The 22,847-nt window shown below is 38.4% G+C and overlaps 1 protein-coding gene across 7 annotated transcripts in view; it reads left to right on the top strand.

Annotated features, from left to right (window-relative positions):
• Positions 1 to 22,847, top strand: part of CEP112 (centrosomal protein 112) — a 158,179-nt gene that overhangs the window by 5,833 nt on the left and 129,499 nt on the right. For 6 of the 7 annotated variants that reach the window (XM_053995052.1, XM_053995050.1, XM_053995055.1 and 3 more), the window contains exons 5-8: positions 2,318 to 2,408; positions 5,213 to 5,287; positions 12,828 to 12,875; positions 13,014 to 13,091. In XM_053995052.1, coding sequence (XP_053851027.1) covers positions 2,318 to 2,408; positions 5,213 to 5,287; positions 12,828 to 12,875; positions 13,014 to 13,091 — 292 coding nt within the window. The remainder of the gene's footprint in view (positions 1 to 2,317; positions 2,409 to 5,212; positions 5,288 to 12,827; positions 12,876 to 13,013; positions 13,092 to 22,847) is intronic. The other variant, XM_053995054.1, reaches the window with a different exon arrangement.

The raw sequence follows: 22,847 nt of genomic DNA on the forward strand, positions 1-22,847 counted from the left end.
AAACCTTAGATATACAAACCTTACTTGCAAACTGGGGTGTTGATGAATAAATCCAACCAGCTGGGACTGGAAAGGTGCAGCTTTATTTTGAAACGTGAGAGGGTTGGTTTGAGAAATGTTTAGATTGGTTTGAGCAGAAACCTGGGCTTTCTGACCCTGTAGGAAAATTCTACTCTATGTTTATAGAGTGTGCCTGAAAACATTGTTAAAGGTTAGTGTGTAGTCATGCTGGACCAGGAAGAATCAGTGAATTTCCCTCACTTTGTTCCTAGAAGGAATATTTACTAATCTCCTTTATTAGCAGCAAATTGCTGCCTCCTCCCGTGCCAGCTCCCTGCTTAGGCTGGAGCAGGAGGTCACAGGTTGATGTCAAAATTCTGCTCATCCTACACTCACCTGCAGTGGGAGGAAAAAGAATTAATCTTGTGCTTTTTGGAGCCTGACTCGCATTAGCAGGAGGCTGGAAAAAGTAGTGGATGGGTGGTACATACTGGATGTGAGCAAAATTGTGTTCATCCTTAACAATCTTTTCAAATTCTGTTTGTACAATCAAGTAAAGGAGCTTCCCTTTCAGTTCCTCTTCAAAAGAGCAAATACAGAACTAAGAATGCATCTAGACTTTTGTCCTCCCTTTGGTGAATTTGAAAATATTACAGGTAGCTTGGGTTGGCTTGTGTATTTGTTGATATTCCTGAATCTCTGAATGACGAGGGCATGAATTCTGTTTTCTCTCGTTTTGAACAATTGGAACTTTATTGCATTGTTAGGTAACCTGAGTATTACTCAGAAAGGAAATCTGATGAAAGAGCAGATTTACTCACAGGCAAAGATTTATCTCCCTTTAATTAAAGGTAATTTTGTGTCAAATGAAATCTTGGTAAGAAATGCAAGAGGCAGTCATTGTGTTATCATATTCCTTTTGATCTTTTTACCCCTAAGACTTTGCTTATCTAAACTATTTACTGCTTTGTAATTGTTATTGTGCATCCATACATGTTGTTTATATGGGATTTATTGGTGCTGGAAGGGAAGGTAGGCTCCCAGTTGTATTTCTCTGTTCCCTGCTGTTCTGATGAAAGCTGGGGCCCTGTGCTTCATGAAAACTTTTGTGTTTGTGTCTCTAGAAGTGACTGGTTTATATTGTACATCCAACAGTTGTTGTTCTGTTCATAAACACTTCATTCATCTCTGTCTTTTTGGCATAGCAGCCATCTCATTTGCTGCCAGATGGAAAGGAAGGGAGGTATTGAATGGTCTGATTTGACTTTAATATAATATGGCCAGTCATAGGAAGGTGAAGGGACTAACAGGAGTTTTTAATTACCTTAATACCTGTGGATCTGACAGTGGAGTATGTGCTGAAGGGTGTTTCACTACTGTTTTGGATCTTTTGCTGTGTCAACCCATCTAATAAATGCTTAGAACTTCTACTTTATTTTGTTCTTTTCCCCCCTGATGTGTGGCTGAGAAACGTCTGTGACCAGGTCCATCAGTAGCAATTCTCTTCACCTGACTGCTGATCTGCATTTCCCTTTGCTCAAGTGCTTTATTTACAACAAAAGCTTTTCCAGAAAATCCCTCTGCTGGACAGAGCACTTGGTCACGCTGTGCTTGTGTCCTGTCTTGTGGGCATTTCTTTACCATCCCCCATAAATTCCACTTCAGTCCATAAAACAGAAATTAAATGAAACCAAGGCAATCTCTGTGGCTTGTTCCTCTCCACCTTGGCCTTTCAAGCCACTGCCATTGTACAGAGCTGTGTGTGTCATTCTTGCCCTTTGTGTGTTACAGGATCATTTACCTTGTTCTAACCTATTTTTTTGGTTAAAAGTCTCCCCTATGGTGCAACCAACCATCACCTTAATTCCTCTTTCTTCTTTGAGTCACTGGTCTCCATCTTATGTTGTTTCATATTCTTAGCAATTGTATTTCAAAAACATTCTCCTAGATCAGCCCTCTCCTTAGCTTGGTTTTATCCTAAAATCCTTTGGGAGATGTTGGGTCATGTAGTAAAAGAAAAGCAAAGAACACTTTTTAATGTCCTGTCATGTACACAATATTTCTAGTGGGTTTTTTGGTGTGGGGTTTTATGGCAGTGTTTTTTCAAGGGAACACTTAAGGCTTTTGTTTGCCTTTAACATGAAATTTTTCTCTTTTTTCTCAGTTTTTGGGTTTTTTTTTCTGATCTTTCCATCTTGACAGTTATTTTCTTGTGGATATTTTAGCCAATTTTATCCTGTGATTAACATCCTTTGTGTGCCACAAGTTGCTGAAAATGAATTCTTCTCTTTCTGCTTCCTCCTGTCATTAATAACAGGGAAAGACTCAATGAGAAGCCATCAGTAATATCCCGTTGTGTGAGCTCTTCTCACCGGGCAGATGAAGATGACCTGGGCACGCCACTGTCTGTAAGATGCTTCTCCTTTTTGTCCTAAAGCTCTGCTTTCCCTGAGTTGCTTTTCTATATCCCTGTAAAGCTGTTAATTCCAGCTGTGTGGGTCATAATCCCTGTGTAAAGGTGCAGACATTTGGGAGGGAGTGATAGGGAGTGTCAGGCTTTTTTCTTCTTTTTGCCAGGGTCGGGATTAAATGTGCTAGAGGGTATTTCTTGTTGGGACTCAGATGTTTATTAGCTCTTATCTATGTCACATTCTCACAAACACTGCAGCACTTCACTCTAACAAACTAAAAATGGAGCCCTGTCTCTCTCTCTAAAGGCTTTTTAAGGATAAACTGTCCAGTTAAGAAATTACACCTAAATTTTTTTCACTTTTAACCCAATAACCAACCACCTGTGGTCCACAATGGGGACTTTTTTATCCAGTTGCACAAAACCACCCAAACCCATGGAGAAGGAGGTGAAGGAGAAGGAGCAGCCTCCACCCCAAAACCTGCACCTTGCTTTCTATCTATTCCTGTATTCTAAACCCCAAACTCTGAGTTTTCCCCACTGTGACATCACACACTTCTATCCAAACTCCACCCCCACAATCCCAGTTCTGTCATTCCATTTTGGAAGCTTCTCCACGGCCTCAGGTCAGTGCAGTGTTCTCCTGGGGGTCAGAGCCTGGCAGCACAGAAAGCCTGAAATTCTCAGCAGTAACCAGGGTTCTAACAAGGGAGGACTAAAGCTCATCAAAATCTGTCCTCTGCAGTGCAGGGGAACAGAATTGCTTGTAGGATGCTCTCAGTTCACCCTAATGCTTGACCTCTGTTTAGTGTTGTGTGTTCAGTGTCTGCTGCATTGTTTTCCCCGGGCTTGGCAACGTGCCTGCATTGACATCATCTTGTATTTTGCAATAACAGATTAAAGAAAGCTGCATAGATGCCTCTGGCTCTGTTCAGTGATGGTTGACCTCTGAAAGAGTGAATTTTGGACAGGTTTTTTCATCAGACTTTCCACAACGAGCATTTTGACTGATGAAAGGGCATTGAACAGGCTTTGTCTGAAACCCTTTTAGTCCAACATATTCAATGATGTTGTTTATATAATTGCAAGCTTTGCACTGACAATTACTCCTGACAAATGTGTGATACCAAGAAATGTGCTGTTTACCTTCCAAAATGTGCTCTGTGGCCTTGCAGTGTCCTTCACCACACCTAGAGCAGCCCTCACCCCTCGGTGAACACCGAATTGCCTGTTTGTTCCTCCAGCTCTGCCCACGCTTCATTTTTGATTCTAGCAGAGGAATAGTTGAGAAAGATTGCAGCTGGGCACAGTTGAGGATTTATGAGGACATGAAGTGCAAATAGGATAAACTGGAAGCTCCTTTCTGAGGAAATTTGTGTTCTGCTGTGCATCTGGAATAGAGGATTAGCAAGGGGATGGTTTATCAGGGCAGGTTACAGGTGCTCAGTGGGCAAAAATCAGTGTCTGTGCTCTAGGCTCTGATTGCTGTGAGTGTATTTATGTGTGTGTTGATTGTATGTATACAAATGGAATTTAAATTCAGAAATGCCATCATTAAAAATAAAACCACATGCAGGCTTTACTACATTTCTCCTTATTGGTTTCCTGTTTGTTTTACTTCAGGAAATATTCCTTATGGAAGATTTATTGTAAAAAAAAAAATCTTCAGTTGAAACCTGGATTTGGGGCTTCAAAGTTTTATAGGGGAGTTTTGCTGCTTTGGTTTGTTTATTTTTAGTTTTTTTTTTTTTGTTATTGCTGGCTCTGCTGCAGCTTCCAGGTCAGTTGGAGAAATCAGTGCACTTCATTGTTCTTCAGCTCCACATACTGGATTCTCCTGTGATTACAGCTCTAAAAGGGCCTTTTAAGTGAAACAATCCTCTCTTGCTTTGCCAGTTTGATAGTGTTTGGCTGGCTGGAGCAAACAATACCTTGTTCCATTGTCAGGGATGTTTTGGGATTTCACAGATGTTCTGGGCATGGTTCAGGCCCAGGTAGAGGAGCAGGGATTCTTTTAAGAAACATTAAGAGCTGCCTCAACCAAGTGTTGATTAACAGCAGCCCAAGCTCTGGTCACTGGATGCTTGTGACAAATGGGATTTAAAGAAAAGGTGCTGGCAGACCCTTACACAAACCTCACTTCATGAGAAAAGTAATTCAGGCTTCAGTGTTGTTTTTCTAAATACCTGGGCCAAGGAAAATGTTCTGTACCAGCTTTCCTCATTAGATCCATTAAATGTTGGTCGTTATTGTTATCCCACAGGAAAAACTTTTCTTCTGAGAGGCAATTCCCAGTTACTTCCTGCAGCAGCAATAACCACATTCCTGTCTGGGTGCTGGAAATCAGGGAAGAGCCTTGAGCTGGGCAGCAGCTGCTCTGTCCTCTGCTCTGATAACCAGCCCTGCCTTGCTGTGGTTTCCTTTCATTTTTACATCTGCTTTTTTATTTGGAGGCTGATCAGGTGATCTCTGAATTCTGCATTAGCCCCAGAAAAGGCACTGAAGATGAATAGATGCCTGAAAATGGAGCATTTTGGGTCTTTTAGTAAATTCACCCTCTGTAAAGGAGACCATTGCTTTGCAAATAAATAAAGAACAACATTAAAGTGGAGGGCCAGGCTAATTTATCCTCTGAACTGCTTTCTCAGCCCAGTGTCCTCTGTTCAGGTGAAAACTGTCAGAAGTATTGTGACACTATTAGCAAGTGCAGTGTAGCTATGGCCAAGTCAATGAGAAGTTTAATTTTAAATTATCTATCTGCCAGCAATTTTGATATTTTCTTTGACTTTTTTTATGTTCCAGGATGATCAACACAAAAGAAGCTTTTCATTGGATGATGATGACCTCCAGGCACGACTCAATAGTTGGAATCTTGGGGTAAAATAAACGGAGTATTTTACTTATTTATTAACTTGCAGTGGGAACTTCTCAGTAATGTAGTTTGCTTTCTGAGCTTAGCCAGCAAAACTTTGTGTGGGAATCAGTCTTTTAGAAATGAGTTGATAAGGCTTGGAAAGGTTATTTATGAATGTATGAGAAGAAAACATTGAAATTTTAAGTCATAATAATCTTCACACCTTTAATATGGTTACTCACAACTCAGGCCAAAAAATGGCTGTTGGTCAAAACCAAGAGTCTTACTCTGGTAGAAATTCAGACTAATTCTTGATGACTCTGTAACATTATTTTTTATTTATACTTGTATAAATGAAAGAAGAGCTTGGCTTTCTGTGTTTATTTTTTTTAACCAAAGCAGAATTTCTAAGTCATTAATATAACTCAGGTTTTTGTTTTTTTTTTGGTCAGTGTGCCTCCTTTTGAAAGTGTTCATGAGGCTTTTCTCTGTATTCACCTCTTCCTTTCCCTTTTAATAATTCAAATTTATTACTCTTATAAGACTTTACTCCTTTGGTTGTATTTTCTGTGGTATTAGTCCATGATAGCTCTAAGGAGACAGTGATGTCTCTAGCTGTCTCTCTAGCTGTATTTTAATGTATTTTTTTCTATGGTATTGTTTTGTCTTTTTTGTAACCCTTTCACTTGTACCACCAAATCTTTAACCTATTTCATTAGGACTAATATCCTTACAGCAATTTAATTTTATTAAGATCACTTTGATTTTAACAGGGAGGTTTCTTCTTTCTTTTCTTCCTTATTTTGGCTTATTCTCACAGGTTGAAAGCTCACAGAGTTGCAACCAAAATTAGGAGTGGTGAGAGTGAGTTTAATGAAATAGTTCAGCCTTGTTTTTTGGAAAATAACCACGTATTTTCATGTTGTCATTTTAATCAGCTGCCAAATGATCCTTATTCTTCCTACACTATTGTCAGTCCAGAGGGATATGACAGCATTTAAAAATCTTGCCTATTACACTCCAGGTTTTTCATGGATGGCCAAGTTCTCTTCAGAAATGATAACAAGTTCTCTCTCAGAAATGATAACAGAGAATATTAATGGCTTTTTGTCCTTCTTGGTGTTTCTCTTGCTTTTTCCAAGCTGAGGGTGGAGATGGGTGAAAGTGTCAGCATTGTGCAGGTGGCTGCAACAAAGGTGCAATCACTTGCAGATTTTGCATATTTGGGCTTTGTTTATCCACTGGATGATATGAGCAGAAAGCTGTAACACCTTGAGCTTTTTAAGCTGCTTTAAGGGGGAAAACTTGCTCATGGCCATTTTACAAATTACACCAACTGATGCTGACAAAGGATCTCTTTATACTCTTTATTTTTATATCGGTGTCAATCTGCCTGCCTGCTTATCTCCTATCTCTGTCATTTTATTTGTATTTTATTTCTTTTCCTAATTGAAATTCCAGTTTGCAATCATGTTGTGCTGATAGTGGCTGGGTATTAAACTGTGATGATCCTCTGCTGATACAGGAGCTCCCTTGGATAACAAATTGGCTACCGTGGCACATAAATCAGTTTTTCAAGTCTCCTCTCCAGGGATGGTAATTAAAGAAGTCGCTCATGGGAGACTTTGATTGCCTGATAAGACTTGTTGGGAGTTACCTGACAAAGGGGATTGGAGGTTGTAAAAGAGAGGTCTGTGAGGGGTTGTGCTGAACAGCGTTTCCCTGCTGTGGATCACGGCCTCCAGTGGGTTCTGAAAGGGTCAGGAAGTTTTAAATGGAGTGTCACACTTAAAGAATATGTCACTGCTAAAAATAAAAAAACCCACTAAATGATCTCTTGGAATCTGTAAGGTTTGAGTGTCAGATGTGGCTGCTGTTATTTGCAAGCATTTAAATTGCATGGGGAGCATCTTGCTGTCCTTTAATTGCTGCTCCCAGCTGCAAAATGTTTGGGAAACTTAATTTACAGTGATCCCACCTGAGATGTAGAAGACCCTTGACCCAAAAAAATACTTCAGTAGTGGGGGAAGATAGGAAAGGAGATACAGAATGGCTTTCACTTTGAGCTGCCTGGGCTGAAGAACAGTTGTCTTGAAAAGCTTTTGAAACTTTCCTTGGGTTTTTTTGGTTATACAAGTCTTTGTACAAGGAGTTTTGTCAGTAAGAATCTGTGTAATTTTAGGAAGCTGTGAGTGTTTCAGGCAAGTTTATATGGACACCATGCTTTTATCCAAGGATCTGCAAATACCCACATTGGTGAGACAGCCCTGGTGTCTTCCAGCTGTGAGGTACTGCTGAGCCTTCTCTGCTCCAGCTTGGGATTGAAATGACCACTTAGCAATTGTTAATTTATTTTTACTGTTATCTTTCAGCCTCCTGCTTCTTTAATATATTCTACATTTCCACTTCTTTAAAGCTCTTGTATTTTTAAGGTCACATTCTGGATGTGTTTTCAGTTTTCATGATATGCCTATATCAGCGATAGAGATTTTTTTTAATATTATTATTAAAAATACTGTGGAAAGTTTTGGGAAATGCTTTTATAAGTTTTCTACTAAGCTGAGAGGTCAAATCTGGAGGCTTCAGATATTTGTTCTTAATAATAACATTTTCTACAGGAGAAGTAAATCCGTTGTGTTACTTTGCTGATATTGTTACTTTTTGTGAGTAATAAACAAATTTTCCCCTTTTCCTTGCAGCATTCCTGATCATCCCTATCAAGCATTTTATGATTCAAGTTCTTTAGATTCTAATCAGGCATGAGTAAATGTTTGACAAAAAAGTTGAGTTTTGATTGTGATAAATTTGCCTTTCATACATGGAATACAAATTTACACTCATTTGACATACATTATAAAATGTGTTTTTCTTAGCCTGCATTGACTCTTATCTAAACTGCTGTGGGGACTGTCCTTGATCAGGTGTTCATGCCTTGAAGCTGCATTTGCAATGTAGAGAAGGAGAAATCCTTTTGTGTGGCTGTTGGAAGGGAAAAGTTTCAGAAGCAGGAGCTGAGACAAATAAATACCAGTAATCTTTGGTCATGTTGTTACTTTGAACTTTTTGTCATTTTTCAGCCATCCTGGAGTATAATAAAAGTAACCTGGGCTAGGGGAATGAGAAGAACTTTAAGGTCCCTTCCAGCCCAGACTTTTCTGTGATTCTGTGGTCTTATTTCATCAACAGCTGTCAATGAATGTCTGCATATTGTTGCAGCTCTAGTGCACTTCATAACTGAAGGGAAGATGACTATCTCCTGTTTATGTCTCAGAAATAATTAAATATTGTGAAAGATGTGTAGTGTCAGAAAAAGAACCTTGTTGGATAATGGAATTAAACTGCCTTTTTTTCCTTTTTTTTTTCCCTCTTTAGCTGAGCTTTTTAGATTGTAGACCAACATAATTTTTGGATAAAAAAATTAAAGTTACATAAAGGAACAGCAATGAATTAAACCCCTGCAAATTCTTACCTCACCTGTCTGTGTCTTACTCTCTCTTTTGTGAAGCCTGTTGTGCAGTTTCATTTGTCACCAAATTGTAGCCAGTTTTAGGGGTGACAAAGCATCTCTTTCAAACATCCCAGGAAATTCAGCACATCATTTTAGGTAGAAAGCACACAAAGAGATTGCACCCTGGGGAAACAGCAAAGGGCTTTTTAATCAGTGAGAACACGATTTTTCATCACTGGAATTCAGCCAGGACAAGAATTAACTCTTTAGCTTTGCCCAGAAGTGATGTGGGACTGACTGGACGCTCAGTCTTGCCCAGAAGAACTTGTCCTGGGAAATGTGATTGCCTAGGAAAGGTTTGAGAAGACTGAGACCCAAAAAAATTCCGTGGTTGGTGGATGTGTTCCTTTCTCCTTCCTTGGAGCAAAGTGTTCTAACACAGGGTTAAGTGGATGGAGTGTTGGGAATTCCTGCAGCAGCAGTGGATGCTGTGCCTGCTCTGTGTGCTTGGCTCACATCTGCCTGTGTCTTTCCAGTCTAGTTAAGCTCAGCCATTTCTGCACAAGCCATTTGATTATCTTTTGTTTGGTTTCTCAGTCTGGCTGCTTACTATAAACATACCTACTGTATATGTTGTGGCCTTGGAGGGCAGCAATGCTGGAAAAATTTTCCCACAGTGAACTCCAAGTGGTGTTGCGACTTCAAAAAAATAAATTCTACTTCCATGCTGACAAACAGTCTTCATGTGCTTTAATGTCCTTCCACTAAGGCTGCAACAGCAGCACTGAAGTGAACTTCCCTACAAATTATGATGTTAGATAAGAATGTCCTTACTCAAATTTCCTGAAGCTACTCAGCAGTTATTTCTGTAGGGAACATGCTGGCTGGCTGGGTTTGGTAGATTAAAGTAAGAATTTAGGGCAAGGTTCAGTTTAGTTGTTTACCATTTCAAAGTCTTAAGTGTTCTTAACTCTTTCATGTGTGTTTTTGCCGTCCTTGTTTTGAAAACAATCCCATTTTGTCTTTGATGAAGCTTAGGGGGGAATGTGCAACGAGCCTGCAGATGCAAGTGTGGGGGTTTTATTCCCTGAATCTCAATATTTACAATATTCTGTGAGTGGACTGACACGGGCTGCAGTTGGGCATTATTGGAGATACCCATCCCTGGATGAGCATTTTCCAAAGAGTGGAACAGGGCTTTGGAGGGGTAGTTTGGAACCAGGACTTCAGTGTTGTCATTGTTGTGGTATTTTCTGAGCAAAAGAGCAAAGCTTTGGTGGGAGTTTCTGGACTGGACAATATTTTCAGCCTGAGGGATGGAATGTAATTGATGAGGATGAGACTTGTGGAAGTACTTAAAGCTCAAAATTGTGCTTTTTCTGCACTGTCCTTGCTTTTGGGGAAAACATTTTAACTTTTGTCAGTGCTTCACTCATTGCTTGCATTGATAGATTTAAAAGTAACTCATAAATATTTAGTTTTGACTACTTAAGGTGTTGTTAAAATAAATAGAAATTGCAAATACTCAAGTTATAAATTATGGTTAATTTGTCTGAAATGCAGTTTTGGAATTTTATTTTTGTTTACATTTCTGCAATACTTTTTTTTTTCAATTTAAGAATATATATATTTTTTAATGAAGTAGATTATCTCTGTTAGGTGATGGGGATTTCTTCATGGAGATCTGATCACCCAACACCTTCACAGCTCTGGTTTAGGAGAAGGAGAAGGTGACCATTGCACTCCTCACAAATTGAAACATGATTTTGTCAGACTGCCTAATAGAACAGGAGAATCCAAAATCTTTTCTACAAAGACATTCAAAATACCATTTCTGTTAAGAAGTGGTATTTACAAATTAGAGTTCAGTTCTAGTTCAAATAAAGATGTCTTTCATGATGACATTTATTTGGTTCATACTCTTAAAAAAACATGTGATTTACTGCTCTTCTCATGGCAGTCCTTCAGTTTCATACATATGTATTTTGGCTTGTCTTTGACCTTTTGCTTATTATTTTTAAATTTGCATGTTTCTCATAAATACAGACTTTTTTTTTTTCTTTTTTGGGGCATTCTTTATTGTGATATTCCCTCTTTAATGTGGTTTAATTTGGAGAACAAGAAGTTTTGCAGAAGACCAGCATGAAAAGAATGAATGTTGAGGCATTAAATGTTTACAGATCAGTTTAAGTGGATATAATCCACAACAAGTAACAAAGTGGGAACATTTAACTTCAAAGCACATATGGCTGCTGTTACAAAATCAAAAAATGCAAGACTTGGGCCCTACGAAGTATTAGAGACACATTTTCCTTCTTTCCCATAAACAAGTAGGATGTACCTTAGCTTTTCAGATGGTTTTGAAGTGAAGGCTGCAAACAGCTGAATGTCATGGGCAGATAAAGGATTTTAATTAATTGTAAATATTTACAACAATTTTTATATTACTTTGGCTTTAAAAAGCCGAAGTAAAGGGTGATTCTGCATGAGAGACAGGGCTTTGGGAAATCATGAAGCTTTGAAATGTGGCTCTGCAGCCTTCTCCAGATTCCACCAGGTATTGGGGAAGGCTTCCACTGCTCCCTCTGATGCCAAACTGGGGAGTACCTTGAGCTTCTGGCAAACACCTTCAGCCCTGGGGATGATCAGGATGGAGAAGTGGCCAAATTGAGGTGGAAGTAGGAATATAATACCAGTAAAATGTAGGTAGAAAATCCTATTGCAGGTACAAATGTGTAGGACAAAGAAAATCCTCCAAATTTTTTCCAGTGTGAAATTTCTGTACTTTTTATTTTCCTCTCTCTTGATTTGCTTTTCTTTCCCCTCCACTCCACTGGATCTCCCGTGGTTGGTGCTCCAGGCTGATCCCATTCCTGTATTCCTCTCCTCAACTCTCTTCTGTGTCCAAAATTCCTCATTTTTGTGGCAGTGGGTGCATCCAGGATTCCTTCATTCACTGGTGGCTGCCCATGGATTTAATGCCAACACAGGATACTTTGTGTGAAGGAAAGTTGAGTGTAACTGTTCTGGTAAACTCCCTGACAATAAATAGGTTATTGTTAAATTACTGGTTTCCTGATGCTTTCAGCTAATGTATTAAAGTTTTGGATAACACCATTCATTGAAATTTAATGTATGTGTTCAATGTATCTGCAGCAACTTCTGGGTGAAATATGACAACTCAACGCCACACAGAAATCCTACATCACCTTTTGGGACAGGAAATGAATAATACTGTATCAAATTGAAATTTCAGAGGGATTAAGCCTCTTTTCCACTGATAAATTCAACACACAAATTTATTTCATGCTACTGCAGAAAGTGCAAGCATTTGATATATTTTCCATGCCTCGTAGATCAACCTAATCCTACAACTTTTTTTTTTTTTTAATATGTGTATTGCAATCTCTTTCATATTCCAGATCTCACTGCCACATTTTATAAGATTATACCTTTGAAAGCTTTTTTTGGGCATTCTGCTTTCTCTGTGATGTGATGTTTGAGCCTCATCATCTGAGGAAATGAGAAAGATAGAGCTGTCTGATAGAGGAAGTGGGTTGGGAACAATGCTTTGTCTCCAGTTCTTAAAAATAGTGATTAAGAGAGCTGTTTTAATTATACAGCCATGTTAATGAATTATTTCCTTATGTTTTGTCTCTATAACTTACATGTGTGGCTATAGTTTCAACGCACCCAACTGTAATTTTTCAAAAGCACTAGATTTTAATCAGTACAATCTGTCAATGTATTGTAGCTTTATACTGATTTCAATGAGAATTGAGCCAGCAAAGTTGGAAATCTTTTGCATAAGCCTATGTATGTAGCTGCCAAATATTTTTAGGATTTGCATTGATGGAATTTTTACAACCACAAGAGGTGAGAGGGAAAAAAGTGCAATTTTTGGTTCATTTACACTATCAAAATTGCTGAGTAGATTTCCAACCAAATGATCTCTTAGGAAGATTTCCGATTTCTGTAAGATTTAAGGCATGTTGAAATCTCATCTGTGGTTTTTTGAGTGATGCAGTTCCTGTGCTAAGTATGGTTTAGTTATGATGTCTTGGACTCAATCAGACATTGCTGACCTGCTGATTTTTCTCTGCCTTGTTTTTCAGTTAGAAAACCCCAGATACCTGCGAGAAAAACAGGTGCCAATGACTGTGGTAGGTATTTAGATTCCCTTGATTTTTCAGAAGGGCAAACAAACCTCTCGTGTTATTTTTAATCACAGGTCAGGATTGATTGTACTTGGATTTACTGGTTTTGACTTCATTGGTTGTTTTGAACTTTTTCCTCAATAGATGACTCCTAAAATTGACCCTGGGCAGAGCAGCCCCTCTCGGCACCACCAGGCACTGCTTCGAACGCAGGAGAAAGAGGTAGGATTCTTTTCCTGGGAAATTGGGCATGAACAAGGAAGTTATTGTAGCAGAAAATCTCATGGAAGAGAAATTTGCTGAAGTGTCAGGGCTTGTCATTAAATACTTCATGGATTTCCCAATTATTTAGGGAGTAAAAAAGACTTTCTGAACATATTTACTGGTCCTTTGAAAGGATTTTTAGTGGAGAGTTTGAATTCTAGGAATTTTCTGAATTACCTTTTAATAGAGGCAGTGAAACCTTTGATTTAGTGAGGACTTTAGTTTGCTTTCTATATACCTTCCAAAATTAGCAGATTTTGACCTTATTTCTGGTAGGATCTATGTTATTTCTGTATTTGCTTCATTGAGCTCAAATCCTCTTTTGGTCATATGGGGTTTTATTTTACTTCTTTGTAACTTTGTGAATTCCTGAGATTGCTGTCCAAGCTTGTCTGTCTAATTCTCTCACACCATGGGTTTTTGCTTTGAATATGTATAAAAGTAAAATTTTGTGCTCATTTTCACCTTTTTCATGCTTTAAGGATAGTGACTGCCTGGGATATTTTGTTAGAAGCTGGTAATTTTATTTAAGACATTTCTTTTTTGAAGACAGTGAATTGGTGGGCAGAAAAGGAAACTCAAGGTGCATTAGAAAAATAATTAATAGAACCCCAAACCCAACCAACCAATCATTTAAAAAAACACAACAAAAAACCAAATCCAGCACTCGACTCTTGTTTGTCTTTTTGAAGACATTTCTCATTTCAGCCATATACTCTTGGAAAACTGACACATGTGTACATAGTTCCTTATATGCAGAAGGACCTAAACCCACAAAGTACCCCAAATATATCTGAGCTGGGGAGAAAAGGGCATCATCAGCACAGCAGGAAAATATTCTTTCATTTCCTTGGTGTCTTGTCAGGACACATGGATTGGAACTGTCCTAAAGTTACTCCCATGACAATTCAGAAAACATCTTTAGCAGAGATACAGATGAGGGTAAAATTGGTTGGCAGATGCTTCAGTTGTTAATAAAAGAATGTGTATGAAATGTTTTCTGCTACCTGCCTGCCTCACTCGATGCTCAAACCAGCAGCTGCACAATCCACGTGCCTTTCACTTTCTCTGCTCTGCTGTTGATGTTCTTCTGTATTGACAACGTTCAAACCACCAGTGCCTCAGGATGAGGCAAGGTTTCATAAGATGTGAAAATAGCCCAAGAAATAAATAAATTGAATGCCCAGTGTTGTCATTTAAACAATATTTTCAAATTAAATAAACAGGAATGCATGCCAAGGAGCTACATAAAATACCCAGTTAATACTTTGCTAGTTCAATGGAAAAATCCTCCAAGCCACACAGTAAAAAATCCAGGACTTTTTGCTAATGGTGCTCGACTGTGGGCTGGTTTGAACTGGAAAGGTTACAGACAGTGTTTCACAATCACCATGTGTGTGCTATTAATGAGAAAACTTAAATGTGTTTTCATCTTATTTTGTTTGTGAAGCTCAATTAGGAATAAAGTCCTTTTCATTTATAGAATGTGAATGTATTAACAGAGAAATGGTGCTGCACAAAAGGGTCCGGGGGAACCATTAACTGTTTTCAAGCTCTTTGTAGTACAAGGGGAGAACATAAAATAGGATAACTGTGGGGTTTTTTGCTTTTAACCTTTAGACCTTTGTTCATAAAGCATTCCTGCACCTGTTTAGAGTCTGTAATGCTGAACACATGGCCATGAGCAGTGATAACCACATCACAGCCCTGCGAGAACGCCGATGTCATCAGGCAGCGGCTTTTAGTCAGCTCTTCCCCAAATACTTCTGACATGGATTAAACCATCTGGGAAATGGTCATTACTGAAAAATTGTGGGTTTAAACAAGGGAGATGCAACCCAACAGGAATAAATCCATGTTCAGCAGGACAGCAAAGCATGACAGATGGGGTGATTGGTCTGTCTTGATAAAAAAGGAAAATGTCCCTTTGAACTTCACCTCTGGCCATCCTGTGTCACCCAGAGCTCCACGGGGCAGAGGAGGGGGAAAGGAAAAGTCTGATTTGTGATTTTTCAGAAAAACAGATTCGGTGCCATTGCTAAGGTACAGGTTTGGAATTCTTCTGGAATGAGAAAATAAAATCAACTATGTTAATAAACTGATTTCTTTAACCTTTCTCAAACAGCTAGCTTATCTGATATATCACTTTGAGTCATTCTGGTGTTTCTTTAAAGAAGTTCTCTTTCTTAATTTTTCATTTTGTCAGTCTTGTTTATTCTTAGCATTTTTTCTCAATTTCCTTCTGTTTTATTATTTTGTAAGGAAAGATATTTATTTATCTTATCTCAGCAAAGGAAGTCTAAACATATCAGAGGCATATTGGAAATAATTTTCACTTTTCAGCTGAAGGTTATACCTGGAGTAAATCTGTACTGAATTGTATACCAGCCCTTTATTTATTCTTCAGACAAACTGGCAAGCTCAATGCTTTTTGCAATAAATTGTGAAGTTTCATCTGTCTGGGTTAACTGAGAACATTGAGTGTTTCCAATGGTTTTGTTGACTTTATCGGTCCTGTCACTCCTCTGTTTTGATTTTTGGGAATCCAGTGATAAAGCCTTTGGACACTGGAGCCGCTGGTGCTTTTCCAGCCTCCTGAAGCAGCCCAGACTAAATGGTCGTGCAGCTGGGGAGGGCAGTGGCTGGGTTTTCAGGAGAACACCTGGGGGATAGCTTCCACCAGTCTGTCATGTCAGCTGGGGAATGAGGAAGAGGAGAGATGAGATAGGTGCTGTAAGATAACAGAGAACATAGAGAATGGAAAAAAGACCTTTTTTTTTTTTCCCCTGGAAATGCATCTTCATTGCATTCGAGCACCAGAAGTAAGATGAAGAACGAAGAGTGTTTTATGGGTTTATGATTCAAGAAGTCTTATCTTTAGGATGCAGCCTTTTTAAAAAGCTATTTAGGACCTTCATCTTTGTAATCTTTATTTCTGTTTTTCTCCTTTTATTTTGGGAATGAGCACTCCCTTTTACTGCGTGACACAAATTTTGTTTATAAAGATCATCAAGCCATTTATATGGTTTTACTGCACCAGAAGTGTTGGGATCTAGTGATATATTTCCATGAAGATAAAATCTGCAGTGCTGATACAGTTAAGTCGTGGTCTGGCTAAAAGGGCTCTGGATTGAAGGTGTTGAAAGCAGCAGATTTACTGTGCTTCTCACTTATCTGGCAGGAGATTATAACTTGAAACAGAGCAAATTGCACGAGGGCTGTGATATGGATTTCCCCCAAGAGGGACCATACAGAGAATGTAGGGGAAAGAATGCAGGGAGGAAAGAAAGTTGTAAAACTCGGGAGGGAGAGTGAATAACACTGGCTGGTGTTAGCATGGAAAAGAGAAGGGAAAGAACACTTGAAGATAAGAATCCCTGCAATTAGAAGATGGTGATCAGTGGGCATTGTCCTGCTGGGTTTGATTTCTTCCTCTTAATTGCCCTCTTCCATAGTGAAGTATTTAAATATATGAAATTAATGCCAAATACGAGCAATAAATAAAGCCAATATGGAGACAGGATCCTAAAATAAGGACTCTTGTAATTAAACCACTGTAAAATTAACACTATTGTGTCTTTAGCTGGATTTTTATATTTTTTTCATGGATTTTATATTTTTTTCCTGATTGAAAAGAAATGTTTTTGTTCATATATTTTAAGGATGGTAAAAAAATATATCAGTATTGTTCTCTTGTGTAATATATAGAATTAAAAGTGTGCGCTCACGTCTGTGTGTGTCTCTAGAGTTTAAGTTGCAGTGGATGGATATATAAACATCTGTGTATGGAATCAGGAGAGCTGGATTCAGCTCAAGGAACCTCCTTAGACGTGCTGGGGCTGTTTGTGCTTTTTAATAACAGGAGGAGAGTGGTTTTGATGAACTTTCTGAAAGCGCTTGAGTGGGCCCAAAAACTGAGTCTTACAATAACTGGAGCTTCGTGTGTTGGAATTTTTTTCTTGTTATCCCTCTGTTCTTCCAGTTCTCTTCTGTTCCCCTTCTTCTGTCATCCTGTTCACTGGGGACTGTCCAAGCCATACTTCTGCTCATAAATGTCATGCTGATTTCCAAGGGTGAAGATTGCTAAGGTTTTTAATTCTGGTTTTTAATTCTTGTTAAAATGTAACAATGTGTGCTGCTTACTGTTCAAACAAGTGTGACCCATATGAGGGGGCAAGAAAAGGCAGATATGACATGATTATCCCTTTCATCATGTTTTTCACTTTTCTGTAACTCTTTTTTCTTATGACAACTTGCTTCTGAAAACACTGTTTTATTTCCCCTTGAAAATATTCCAGGCAGTGACAGCAACTATTTTCTGGTTCATTTGAATTTTCTCCTTTTCTCCACAACCCCCGTGTCTGTTTTGAATGCAGGGTGTGATTTATATGGAGAATCCAGTTGTAAACTGATTCTCACCACTGAGTAATCGTCCTGGGTAGGAATCTGTTCGTTCATATTTAAAATCACAGCAATCTTGACTGCTGCTAACATAATTCCTGGCTGATTAATGTCCTGCTCCCAAAAACATGTGCAAGTTGTCCGTTGTGTTCCTTGTGAGGAAGTCACATCCTGCCTTGCTTTGATAACTCTTCAGAATGTAATGTAATAAACCCCAAACCTTATTTTATTGCTAGACTGGTGTGAGACACACAGTGAATGTCAAGATGAGACATGTTTTCATAAACTGGCTGCTGATTTATAATTCCTGATACCAGTCAGGCTGCTTGTGGAGATCTAGATGTACATGTACAGTTATTTATTTAATTTTTTTTTGCAATAGTTTGTGAACTATGTCTTTAATTATTGCACATATGGGCTGGAGACATTGAGAAAGATCAAAGGGGTAGGTTAGCAATTCAAACTAGTGTTTTAACCAGTAGAATGTCCAGATGGTTGCCAAGCAGCTGGGAATTAATCTTTTGCTGCATGATTAATCTCCACCTCAAAGTGTGTCTCTCTTTAAAAAAAAAAAAAAAAAGAGGAAGAAAGTTTAATTTCTTTTTTTTTTTTCCTGTATAGATTCTGATTTTTAAGGGAGAAAAGACATTTTAAGGGAGAAAAGTAGGTGCTGTACACTGTTATTTCTACATGTTGCAGTGGTGAAAAGAAGGTGGGAGTACAGTTTTAGTGGCTGGTTTAGGAGATCTTGAAATGAGTATAAAAAGTTCAGTAGCTGCTGAAATGCAGCATAAAAAAAGAGAGGAATAACACTGAGGAGAAGAAGTCAGTGTTGATGACTCTGTGTTCAGACTCATTCACTGGACTGGGCCCTGTGCAGAATTCCATGAAATTCTCAAGCGCTAACTTTCATTATATTCTTATTTCCCTAAATCCCTCTGCAATCTGTGTGATTCCTGCATGTTCACAGATTCAGCTGGGTTCAGTTCTCAGTGCTGGCAACTCAAGATACAGCTTGGTGCATTTTTGAGCTGTCTTTTATGAAATTGCATTTAATACTGCTGTGGCTAAGCTGTCTTAATTTCTAAACATGTACTGAACTTTTTTGGTCCTTGCTGATGTCAGTGTCTCCCACTGGTGGCAGACATTTGTTCAATGTCTGAAGTGGGACCCTGCAAATAAACCTGTTAAATAACAGGATATGTTGTAGTGCTAATATCCATGTTATGTTCATTGACCAGAGAAAACATCCTTGAGAGCACAAATACCATTTCCAGTTATTACAGTTGTTGGGATACAGAGCTGGGTGCATTTTTCCTTCTCCTTCTCTGTACTTCTTCTTCCCACCACCCCCAGCATGGAAATCCATGAAAAATACATTGTTCTCTCTTGAAAGAGCCTAATGACATTTACATATGAATAAGAACAATTGGCCATTCAATTATTTCTCTGTATCAATCAAATGTTTAATAATTTCAGTGTCATTTAAAAAGTCAGATTTTCCTTGATGGGGAAAGCTGGTAAGATTTGATTTAGCACAAAACTTTTAGTTTTTAGTAGCTGTAAGAATGGGGCAATGTCATATTAATTTTTTAATTAAGGAAAGATCTAGTTTCCTATTAAAGAGTAATGTGTAAAAATATTGCAAGTGGAAATGGCAATTGTATTGTTTTTGAAGAGTAAAGATACAAAGAAGGGTAGATATGTGGTGGGAATTATAAATGTTTGTTAGGTCAAATAATCCAGTCCAGATCATAAACATGGACTTTTGTGGAGGGACCTTTGAATCTGGGCAAAATGCCATGTTTATAAAGGGGCTTTTTACATTCTAATTTCTGGCTGTTCCACTTGTTTAATGCTGTTTTTATTTCAGTCCATCTCTGGTTTCCTGAGCTCTTTGCAGCAGAGACTTTCCAAGACATTTATTTCACTTTAGTCATTGCATTGGATAAAACCATTGATGATACTCAGTGCTGTAACTGGAGTGGTTAATGATGTATTGTTTCAAAATGTAGTTATAAGTTTGTTTATTTTCTGAAATGGGAAGTGAACAGTATTTTTTTCACATCCTGTAAACTGAGTGCAAAGTTTTCAGCTATTCCATTTGAAAATGGAAACTTAGTTCCAATATGATTAAAATTTACATTTACTGTAGAAACTTCTCTTCAAATATATTGCCATGAAATATAATTTTTTTCCTGTTTTTCACACCAGTCATTTTCTTTTAAACACTCAGAGTGTTTTTTGTAAAATGTGGAAAGTGTTAATATACCTCAAAGCTAATCTTAAAAATTTTTGAGGGTACAGTGTGAAACAGAAATGACACAATGAGATCAGACAGCTTGTTAATGATCAAGTGAAATACACTGTTCCAAATCACCTTAGTCTGAAGTCGGTGTGTATTTATAATAAATCTTGACTGTTTTGCAAGTCCAGTCTCTCATGTCTTGGCCTTCCTGTATGGTTTAAAACACTGTATAAATTATCAATATTTATTATTTTAACCCTGCATGTGAAAATTGAGTAAGCACAATTTGGTAGAAAGTTTGACTTGTTTGTTGATATTTTTTAAGAAACCTTTTTCTTCTGTGGAAATATCAAAGCTTTGTGTGCTGTGCACTGATTCCTTTTAGCAGCTGCAGAACACCAAGACAAATAACTTTTGTCGTGTACTGTAAGATATACAAGTCATTGTTCTGCATTGTTAGTTCTTGCTTTGAAGTTCTCATTTATTGTTTACATCCTTCTCCCCCTTCCTCGCTTCCTCCCTCCCTCCCCCATATATTCATAGGCTTGGAAAAAAAAAAAAAAACCAAAAAAACTGGCAAGCAACAAGTTCTGTTTTGTCAAATAGCCAAAACCCCCAATCTGATGGATGTTAAAGCTCTGAGATGTCCCCCCTGGCCTGAGGGTGAGCCCTGGAATGAAGACAAGTGGGCGGGAGTTGAGTGATTCGTATTGCTAACCCACTTATTGATTTGCTTTTAAATCAGGTATTTCAATATTTCGACAAATTTCTGTAAATGGGAACAAGATAAATGTTCGTTCTCTGTCATGAAAAAAGGAGAGATCACTTTTCCCCCCTCCCCTGGAGATTTATGACAGTTGCAGATGAGACTGGGTCAGTTTAAGCCTGACATTATTAAATGTTCCTAGCACCTGAGCTGTGCTATGGGATCAGGACAGTGAAACCCCAAAACCCCATTTTCAGGTAACTATTTGCTGGCTTTGGTGGTGTTTTGTTTTTTCAAATGAGGAAGAAAGTGTGACTAGGCACATAAAAGCAGCTCTGTTGCTACCACCCTTCATGGCTTTAAATAACAGGGACAGCACAGATGTTTGACATCAGTATTGTTTACATGGCCTTAGGGTTTAATTGCCTCATTCTCTTTGTGAGGAGGATAAACAATGACAGAAATCCAAAGGAATGATGTTCAGCCAACAGCAATGGCTGCGTTTCATACATAGTTGCAAACTTCCCAACTATAGCAAAATATCTACACTTTTTTTTTCCTTATCTGAATGGTAACATGCCATAAATTTCATATTCTCTGCTGCCTCCTTGCTGGTGATAAAAGATATTAAAACCAACGAGTGCGAGTGCCGTAAATTGCGTTTAACGAAGTGAACAACTTAGAACTAAGTTGGTTTTATCTGATTTCTCTAAAACTTGTGAAGCTTTTTGGTACTGCTGTAGGTTATTTTGTTTCTTAATATGTGTTTAATAAATAAAGTCAAGCTGAAGTGCAGAGGGCAGTGCATGGAAGAGCAGCACATGCAGTTACCTAGAGCTGTTCCACAGGAAATTGGGACAAGCTGAGATTTGACATTTGGGATCTGTGGACAGGCTCCACCTCAGCTTGGTGTGGTTTTAATTTGAAAGATATTCCTTGACTGGAATTAGTATTTAATGATGTGCTTCAGCTTTCAAATGGAAGAGGAGGCATTTCGCTCCCAGCTGGGGAGAGCTGAGCCCTTTTGCTTCCACCCCAGCCTTCATGAGATCACTGCACAAAACATGTTTACATGACTCAATTTTTATCGATGTATGCGGTGAGATTGGGAGTCTGCCTCGGAGGGAGGGTGGGTCAAAAAGCAGATCTGGAAATGAAACCAGTCCTCCAGGCTTTGCTATAGGACGCTGTGGTGTTGTCCTCATCTTTGCTGGCTTCTCCAGCAGCTTTCCGCTCAAGAAATTGAGAGTTGGATTTTTAAACTGATATATCATTATTTTTACAGCAAATGCTCAAATTAACACTTCCAGAAGTTATGATGAAGATATATGTGGGGTTGGAACTATGGACCATTACTGAGTTTAAATGCTGTTGGAGATTTCTAAATTTTTGGGGTTTTTTTACCAGTTACTCAGTACAAACACAGCTTTCCTCTCAACACAAACTGAAAACTTCATGTGCACATCAACTGTTGAATTTCAGACACTTTAATATGGGACTTCTAAGATTTCTTTATATATGGAGATAAAATTAGAACATTTCATCTCAGATTGTGGAGCTGAAGATGTGTGAGCAAAGTAATGATTCCTAAAAATTAGAAAAGTTGTGGATGAAGCACATGGGGCAGAAAAGTGCCTAGAGTGCTTAAACTTCATTAAGTTTATAGAAGTTGAGGAGCTTGAGTACTTTTCAAGGTGTCCCCTTTTTAGCCCTCACCTGATGAGGAGTTGGACTTTGTGATTTTTCACCTATTTTCTTATTATTTTATATCTCATATTCAGTGGAAAATCAACCTACTTTGTTATTACAGTGGTTGCATTCATTAAGAGCTGATTTCTGTATCTTGGACACATTTTTCCAGTTGTTTGGTTGCAATTAGCTCTCCTTTTTGGAAAGCAGTCCCAGAACTGTGACATTTTAAGAGATGGCTGTTCTGGTGGAAGGGGTGTAATGAATTAATGAGCTAAAACTGATGGGAACTGGTGCAAGTGCAAGGGTGATGCTAAGGGGAAGATTAATGAGAGGTGGGAACCAGCTTCAAGTACAGGGAGTTCTGTTGTCAGCCTGGGGGAAAACATCCTGTGGGTGAGAACAATCACCAGCACTTGAAAATATATATGTCCATCTTTAATCGGAGTGAAATTCTCGATTTTGATTTATTTTTGTATTATTTCAGTGTACAGAATAATAAAACCTAGACTAGCTCTTGGCTGATACAAACAACCAAGGATTCATTTCCATCAGCCAAGACATTCTGGCATTATTAATGAGTTTTAAATGTAATTTGTGTGGATTTAGTAGCTGTGTGAGGGCAGTAGCTGTACCTCAGTCATTCATAAGCTTTTAATGTAATTCAAGT

This window comes from Vidua macroura, chromosome 19 (genome assembly GCF_024509145.1).
Source record: "Vidua macroura isolate BioBank_ID:100142 chromosome 19, ASM2450914v1, whole genome shotgun sequence".
Lineage (NCBI taxonomy): Eukaryota > Metazoa > Chordata > Aves > Passeriformes > Viduidae > Vidua > Vidua macroura.